Here is a 9,257-nt window from a genome sequence, read left to right as displayed (position 1 = left end):
GCAGTGCCAGGAGGGCATGGAAGTGGGGTGGTGCAGCCCTCCAAACAGTATAAACCTTGTAGAAGAAAAAGCATATAGTATGTTAAAAAATAAGTAATACAATTTGGTTGGATGAATAATTAAAATCCATTACGTTTCTTTAAAAATAAAAATATGCTGATTTTAATGTAAAGAAAAACACTGTAAGAAAACTGGGATGTAAAATTGTCCTGAAAATAATGTCAATGCTTATTTTTTCTTTGTGAAATACGTTTTTTTTCTTATGAATCTGGGGAGAAATATGACCCATTTGAAAATCAAGGTCATATTTCACTCCTAAAAATAAATTATTAGGCTTATTTTGCATTCTTGCACTGTAATGTGAAGAAAATGCTGTATTATTGTAATGAAAATCATAATTGAAAATTAGAATAGTAAATGTAAAACGTGCTTCCATTTCTTGAAGCCCTTTTTTAGGACAATTAAGATTTAAAATGTATTTTTAACAATAAAATATTTTAATTTTACTAATACTAATAGTATTGTTTCACCAGCAGTAATGTAAATCATTATGAAAAATATTGGGACTAGTAAAAGTAAAATATCAAGATTATTTAAAGTGGAATTGTAAAATGTGTAATTGCCCTAAAAATAATACAAACATTAATCAATGCAAAATATAAATGTAGGCTAAATTCTTTCTTAGTAAAATACATTTATTTATTAGTTTTCTTTATGATATTGAGGTAAATTTATGACACATGCTTTTCCTTAACAGGCTTAGAAAGACTCTATATATCATATAAAGAACCCATATACCATTTACCTGGTGGGCATGGTTGACAGGAAGGCTGGGATGGCAGAGGCTGATAAGTACCAGGCGAACAGATGGCAGGCTTGACGCTGCCATACGGACATGCGTGACCAGACGGACACTGACGGTCTGAACAGATAGATCATAAAGGTAAGAGACTGGCAGTATAAAAATAGGCGATGTCTAGACATCTCATGGCAACAATACTAAATAATTCAGACAGCACTAGGGCAACCCTGTAGAGATGCTGTGGCTAGTCACTAAGATAAATGGAAGGATGAACCAGAAACTGTCTCTCTCTATTTATAAAATCTGCTCAGCACTGTGTACATCTAGTACCCCAGTTTAACTGATGTCTAGAGGACAATATGGATTTCTGCCTGGTCAGTATTGCATCCTACCAGGTTGATGTCCTGTTACAGAACCTGCAGGACAGAAGCTGCCCTCAGGACAGCGGAGCTCTGCAGAGCTCTGACCCCAGTCTGGACAGTAGAATCCAGGGGTACATGGATAACACTCTGTTTCAGACACACCACCACGCTGGCCAAGGAATGAACCTTTAATATAAAACAATCAGAGATCATTTGGTTAAACAGCAATTAGAAAGAGACATAAGCTAATCTCTACAGGTGAAGTTGAATGTTAATTATACTTTTGTAAATTACACTGGAGGTTACAATAATGTCTTTCAAAACATTACAAGATTTGCTACAGTCTAAGGAGTAGTTTAACCAAAAAGGGAAATTGCCATTATTTACATGGCCTTGCTCTATTTTCAGTGTAAACAAAAGGAGATGTTTTGAATTACACTACACAGATGTGAAAAGTTTTAATGATTTTAAAAGAAGTCTCTTGTGCTCACCAAGGCTATATTTATTTGATCAAAAAAATCAAATAAAACAGTAATATAGTAAAATAGTATCACAATTTGAAATAATTGCTATTTACAGTAAAATATTTTAAAATACTATTTATTTCTGTGAGATCACTGCTGAATTTCCATCAGCCATTCTGTTATTCTTTAGTGTCACATGATCCTTCAGAATTTTTTTTAATATACATATTTGGGCTTAAGAAATATTTCTTATTATAGTTTTTTTTTTTTTTTTTTTTTGGAATTTCTTTTTTTTTCTTTTTCCAGGATTTCAGAAGTAGAAAGCTCAAAGAAGAGTATTTATTTGAAACACAGATATAAATCTTCTTGTGTACTTACAGTATATTTACCCAATAAAGTACATGGTTTTTATGGGTTAAGGTTAGGTTAAGTGATAGATTCAGAGTATAGTTATTGTGATTGCTATTATATAATAATTGCTATAATACTCTGTCATACGTCCTATAATGATATAATAATACTCTGTCAACTGTTTTTTTGTTGTTGTTGTTTTTTTTTTGGCCATGTCTAGCATGAGAATCCAATTTTTCAACAGCGTAAATAAGTCAGAATGCATACTACATGCATACTACTTGTGTGTTATATTTTAAGTCCTCTGATACCATGCAATAGCACTGTGTGAGGAACAGACCAAAATCAAGGTAAGTTTTTCCCTGAAAATCATCCATTTTGAGCTTGATAGCTCCTTGTCACTCTATGCTTTTCCAGTATTGTATGAAAAAGAGCAGTGCCAACATTATGTTAAATCCTTTTTGTCCAACAAAGGAAACATTTTTTATAGGTTTGAAATGACATGAGTGAGTTAATGGTGACAGAATTAAACATTTTAGGTGAACTTTTAGTTCAAACTCTACCTGGCGGGCAGGGTTCTGGTCGTGCACTGCCAATCGGGCAGTAATGCCCTGCAGGACAGATATCCCCAATGAACTGAATCTGAGAATGGACATTCTCCACTGTACGAGTCCCAAGTATTTCACCATCTGAAACAAATTCAACTAATTACCACTGCAATGCTTAGACTCATTACCGTGATCAAACACTGCAGTAAGTGGAGAAAATGACCTGTGTTGTTGTAGTACTGAGATGGCATAGGGGTGTGTGATCCTTCAATACAGTAGTATCCTGGACTACAGGGCCCAGAGGGTGAACTCAGCCCGGCTTCTGCACAGTACTGTCCTGGTGTGCACGAATGACACATCTCTACAGATGCAGCTCCTATTCAAACACCCACAGTGTTATTTTCATTCATTCTTATCCATATTGAACAACGTAAGTATGCTACATATGCTGGAATAAGACCTTCTAATGAGCCAAATGTGCCCAGAGGACAGGGCTCCATATGGCTGGCACCGGGTGGGCAAAAGAAGCCAGCTGTGCACCTTCCTCCCGTGGGATTTCCAACTGGCTGCGGGAGCGAGGCACCCTGGATACACACATAACTGCAAAATCCAAAATATTATCATAAAAAACAGGCCTATATTATTGAACAGGACATTCAATAAAGTGGACATTTCGGGAGCTGAGCTGGCTAATAAACTCACTCACCCAGGAGAACAGTTGCCCGTAGGGGTTTCTAGGCCAGAGGAGCTGCAGTATTTACCAGGGGAGCAGGGGACACACTGATCCTTGCTGTACAGGCCTAAATGACCATTGAAAGTGCCCACAGGGCAGGGGAAACTCACACCGGACTCTGAGCCTGTTCAAAATACAAAGTATAGAGTAAAAAAGTGTTCAAGTGTCATCATCTTGTCCTCAAGAGTAATTTTGTCAGTACCTGGAGGACAGTAATATCCCCTAGGACATGGCACAGGTATAGAGGTTCCTTCTGTTACTGTGTCTGAACCAGCACAAAAATACCCAGCTGGACACAGAGAACATTCTTCCTATGGATGTGAAGGAGACAAAGTATTTATCTTTAAGCTTTCATTTTAGGCTTTTGGGTGTTCCTTCATCATCATTTATGTCCCAGACTCCCAGGGGTTGTTTTTTCCCCCTTTTTGTTATGTGAAGATCACACTAAAAAAGGTCTTGGTCTAAATTTTTACAATGTCTTCATCACAAATTTTTATACAGTATATAGATTTTATTGTTTCACTTGCTCCAAACTTATGCTTTTAATCTTAAAATATGAAATCCCATAATACAAATGATACATTATATATGAAATACTATATTAAGTTAAATGAAGTGAAATCATTTTAATATTTATCCATTTTAAAATGTTTGAAATGTTTAAATGACTGAAACATAATGAAAGCATTGGATTTTTTTTTTTAAAGTTATTAAGTTATTTTTTTAACTCAAAAAAATTATAATCAAGAAACATGAGACATGGGACATGGTGAACAAAAAAAAAAAATCAAGCTGATTTTTTTTAATTATGGCAAAAAATAATAATTCTGTGCATATGGAAATATACCATGTCTGGAATTTTTATTTAAATATTGTTCATTTTAATTTTTGCAGAAACATAATTAAACGCAATTTATCATTGAAAGTTTTGTTTTTGTATATTCTATTATTGTATTTATTAATATTTTAATTATATTTTTTAAGTATAAGTAATTATTATAAGTAATTTGTTATGTGCTTTTGAAATTTCTGCTTAGTTTTAATTAATTTTCAATTCAGTTTTATTTGTAGTTATTGTAATTTTACTTTTTTTCAACTTAAACTTTATTTCAGTTAGTTGCCAAGGCAGCACTTCTCATTTTGATTCTTCTAATATTTATATTTTATCTCAGCTCTATTCCAATTAATTTTTTTTAATGGTTTCAGTTTAACTTAATAACAACACTAGTGGAAATGCTGAAGAAACACCTTTTTATTTTACATAATTTTAATAGGGCATTAAACAATCATGCCTCTCTCTGAACTAACCTGCCCATGGAGGTTCTGGAAAGTCCCAAGGGGGCAGGGGATCTTGGCAGGGCTGCCAGGTGGACACATATGTCCAGGTGAGCAAATGTAGTTGGCAGGCTGACTGGAATTTTGACCCTGTGGGCAGTAGTAGCCAATCTGGCACACATGAGAAGGGGAGGAGAGACCCCTACTGGAACAAGCAGATCCTACAAAGAAAATGTTTATAAATCAGTAGAAACGAAAAGGAAATCTGAAGTCTCCAAAAGAGGAGCACTGACCTGGAGGGCAGGGCAGACAGTCAGACAGCTTAGTGTTCCGGCTGCTGTTGCTATAGCGGCCTGGTGGACAAGGCTCAGGGGATGAGGAACCTACGGGACAGTAGTGTCCTTGAGGACATTTACCACCTGTCCCACCATTCCCAGGTGTGGGGGACGTGGCTCCTAAAAGACAAAAGTGTCCAGCTGCACATGGTCCAGACACAACACTCTGTCCAGGAGACTCGCAGAAGAAACCTGCCGGGTGAAAAGTTTGTATGCAATTTCACAGCTGAGTTTTGACAGATGCTGAAAGCACAAGGGGCTGCAACTGAAAATGGTATTACTCAAACGCTGAGAAGAAATAGGGCATCGTGACCCTCTGAGAATAAGAGATGCGTAACTCTGAGAAATGACTCAATAGTAGAAATGGTACCTGGAGGGCAGGGTAAACAGTCTTCCAGGCTGGTCATCCTTGTATGTGGATTAATAGTCCCTGCAGGACAGGGGTGCTGATTTTGTAGATGGGTGCCTGTAGGGCAATAATGGCCTACAGGGCATTCAATTCCCTCAGAAGAGGAACCATTAGCAGGACAGTAGTAACTGTAAATTAAAAGAGATATTTACTTTACAATGAATGACTTTAAGATAAAGTATGTCATTTTTGCAATACTAGCTCCACCAAACAGAATGCAAAATAAACGACAGGCTTCCTGAACACTCCATTGTCTGCTATTGGACAATCAAATAAATAGCCCCTCCCCAAAACTCACAATAGTGCAACTTTGCTTTTCCAGTGTTCTTGATTAATTTTTCCATAGGGATTTTAAAAATTTCTTAATTAAAGAGTTATAAGCCATGAACTAGATCAACCAGCTACGAGGTTAATCATAACATTACAAACTTTGATTTGAAGCAAAAAAAAAAAGCATTTAAAGACTAGACAAAAAGACAAAGAAGGCTGTGCACTTAATGGGTTAAATGAGGAAAAGAACTACAATCCCATGAAGCATTGCAAACAACACAGCTGACCAAAATCTAGAAATATAAAACTATAATTGTATTTGCAGAATTATGGGTAATGTAGTTTTTACCAGGAAGTGAAGCGTAATTATTTACATTTAAATCATGTGGGATGATGGATTGAAAAATAGAACATATACCCTCTGTTAATAACCTTGTAGCTATTCTTTCTAGTTATCATTCAAAATCTTATCGCCTATTGAGAACATTCATGGGATTTTTACTTCTGAAAACCGACGGATGCATTCTATTAGTTGCGTCAAAGTAACTGTGTTAGGCTTGTGACGTTTTGAAAATACCAGTTTCGGGAGAATTCATCTTCAAATGTCATACTTCCAGCAGATAGTATAAACTAATTTCAAACTGAAAAAATTATATGAAAAATATGATACACTTCACCTTTAAATGTTAAACATTTTTTGTATATGTATAAGTGTATCTACCCCTGGGGACACAGGCTGCAGCTGTCCTGTCTCTCTCTAATGCTGATAGATCCTTCTGGACAGGCTTGAGGAGCGCTGGAGCCTCTAGAGCAAAAATAACCTGCGCGGGAGCAGAAAACAGGATGAGGTGGGCCGGTTTCAGGGGAAGGTGGGCGTTTTTAATCTGCCCTGAATTGGGGATCTGTCATTTACCTGTCGGACACGGTCCTCCTCTGTGATCACTGATTGGGCTGTTGGGGAGTACGGCTCCCTGTTTGCAGTAAAAACCTTCCCAGCATTCTCCGCTGGGTGAAGTCAGCCCAGATATGTCACAATAATGACCAGCAGAACATGACAAACACTCGTCCTATAAGAGAAGGGTATCCATGGTCCTTACAGGACTTGGTGGTCTCATGCTGTTGCAGTTTTAATATCAATTAAAAAATTCTTCTTACCACTTTGACCAGTTTGGTTTTATTATTGAAAGTGCCTTCTGGACAAGGCTGAGGTTGAGTGGTGCCTTGTGGGCAAAAGTAACCCGCAGGACAAGGTCCTCCAGCTCCTTGGGGGACAAAAGTATATATATATATATATATATATATATATATATATATATATATATATATATATATCTGTATGTGTGTGTGTGTGTGTGTGTGTGTGTGTGTGTGTACTTTATATTACATTGTTTATATTACAAATGTCCCTACAATGTAATATAAACCTGAGATCACCTACATTGTGGGGACCAGTCAGCTCTCATCACAATGTAAATGGATTTATAAACATATTAAATTATGTAAAAATGCAAAAAAAACATGTGTTTGTGTAAAAAAAATTATGATATTTTTTAAATGATATAAATACAGGCCTATTATTTAATCCAATATATAATGTTATAATATATTTATATTAAGCAAACAATTTTTTATGTTGCTTTCTTAAAACGTGTTTCCAGACATTTTTTATTTATTTAAAATAAATATAAATGTAGTTTTATATATTTAATTATAAAAAATTAAATACTGTATTCACATCTTTTATTTAGAACTGTTTATGGAATAATTCTCAAAATCTGTGGATGTAAACCCAGCTACCTGCAGACTGTTTGTGAGGTTGAGGTGAGATATTCCCATGCACACAGTAATATCCCTCAGAGCATTCTCCCGTGACAGAGGTGGAGTTCTGAAGAGAGCAGTAGTGTCCTCCATCACATTCCCTGCACTCGGAGAGGACACTCAAACCAGAGTCAGGACTGTATGTCCCTGCTGGACAAGGCCTCCAGCCATACCCTGTGCCTTCAGGACAATAGAAACCTATAGGTAGACAACAGATAACAGCTTAAAAATGATTGCTAGATTTGGGTCAAATTAGTCAGCATGTTTGTGTATTGTCTTTCTCCACTGTGTGGTGCTGTTTGCAATTTAATTGAGTTTCTTGGACTTAAGACTTAGGAAGTAATCCATTGACACGACTTTTACAACTATTCTAGCAGTATCATATAATGGATATGTTCGGAATAGCATACTATAGTATAGTGTAGATTATAGTATAGTAAATATTTTAATGTATAAAACAGAACTGAACCTGAAAGTCATATAAGCTATGTTGAAAGAAAGAGAAATGTATTATTAAAAAATAATAACTTATTTTAAGTTACTTTTAGACAAAACATAATTAATGCGCAATAACAATTATTATTTACAGAATGATAACTGGATGCCTAGCAAAGAACTAAATAAGCAATGTGATGAGGACAGCAATGTAGCACACTACTGTTTTAAACATGAACAGTTGCATAATGCATACTGTTGCACGTACTTTTGTAAAACTGTAGGCAGTATATACTGTGCAGCATCGAGTAAGCAGTAAACTAGTACTCCATTCCGAACATAGCCAACGAGAGACCAAAGCACCAACCAGCTGGGCACAGCAGCCGGGCTCCATCCACACAGTACCAGCCAGCTGTGCAAGGCCAGCACCGAGAGGCTTGAGTGACGGTTACAAAAGTCCCAGGATCACAAGGAACAGGGTGAGTGGTTCCTGGAGGACAGTAATGTCCCTCTGGACAGATGTGGCCGGAGACCCCATCAGTGGGAGTGGGAGTCTCAGCTTTCTCATCACAATAAAACCTTTTGGGGGAGACATGATGGCATAGGTTAAACTGGGCATCTGTGTTGCGTTTGTAATTTAAATATTTTTTGGTGCATACCCATCAGAACAGAGTCCACTTGGTTCATTTAGACCAGAAGAGGCACAGTAAAACCCTCCAGGACATGATTGGCACTCCTCAGCACTCCTTAGTCCTGTACTATTTGACCATGTTCCCACTGGACAGGGCATAGGACTGCCAGTGCCTATAGTAACACAAACAGGGAGACCTTTCAAACAATTGTATGAATTAATTCAAGTCAGTAGTATATAACATAAGTTCAGTTATATCAGTATAACATGTTTTATAGTTCTTTACATGCTGTCATATCTGATTTGATTTGATTTTGATTTAATGGTTTATGTAAAAGGGGACAGTGCAATTTCATAAAACACATGGACAAACATGGTTAAAAAAGCCAGAATTAGCCAAAAGGCTATTTTTCATCTGTAGTCCCCTGGCCAAGATGTAAAAAAAAGCATTAAAATACAAACAAAAATATACATTTGTCTACGGCAAATTGACTACAATATAAATGACACTGTAAAATAACTTAAGGTACATTGTACCTGTGACAATAATCAGACACACAAAAAACACATTTTCAAAAATGGCTATAGTGTATCTAATATATAGTACAGCTATCTAATAAAGATAATAATTAAAAAAGAATTAGATAAACAGCAAATACAATATATCATGTATGTATCATTCATTAGACAATGTCTTTATCTCAAAATAAATTTCCATTTTTTAATACTGTACATTATGTTGTGATATCTAAATTTACTTGTAGAATTTACAACTATTAAATAATTTGTTTCAAGTGGGTTTTTTTAAATTTATGTAGACAAAA

At 36.0% G+C, this 9,257-nt stretch overlaps 1 protein-coding gene and 1 long non-coding RNA gene across 2 annotated transcripts; both read right to left on the bottom strand.

Annotated features, from left to right (window-relative positions):
* Positions 1-845: 845 nt before the first annotated feature.
* Positions 846-2,638, bottom strand: LOC137084511 (uncharacterized). The gene is made up of 3 exons (XR_010906763.1): positions 2,543-2,638; positions 1,195-1,350; positions 846-922 (listed from the first exon to the last, which is right to left on the bottom strand). It is a non-coding gene; the product is annotated as an uncharacterized lncRNA (long non-coding RNA).
* Positions 2,639-2,679: 41 nt separating this feature from the next.
* Positions 2,680-8,729, bottom strand: LOC137084530 (platelet endothelial aggregation receptor 1). Its single transcript, XM_067450806.1, has 14 exons — positions 8,720-8,729; positions 8,462-8,606; positions 8,170-8,381; positions 7,347-7,565; positions 6,705-6,811; positions 6,463-6,616; positions 6,271-6,370; positions 5,241-5,407; positions 4,829-5,062; positions 4,569-4,756; positions 3,463-3,571; positions 3,234-3,384; positions 2,988-3,127; positions 2,680-2,903 (listed from the first exon to the last, which is right to left on the bottom strand). Exons 1-14 carry the CDS (start codon positions 8,727-8,729, stop codon positions 2,680-2,682), a joined length of 2,160 nt encoding a protein of 719 aa, XP_067306907.1.
* Between the last annotated feature and the right edge of the window lie 528 nt (positions 8,730-9,257).

This window comes from Pseudorasbora parva, chromosome 8, assembly GCF_024679245.1.
Source record: "Pseudorasbora parva isolate DD20220531a chromosome 8, ASM2467924v1, whole genome shotgun sequence".
Lineage (NCBI taxonomy): Eukaryota > Metazoa > Chordata > Actinopteri > Cypriniformes > Gobionidae > Pseudorasbora > Pseudorasbora parva.
The sequence above is the reverse complement of the archived record's forward strand: the minus strand, read 5'-3'. Positions and strand labels throughout refer to the sequence as shown.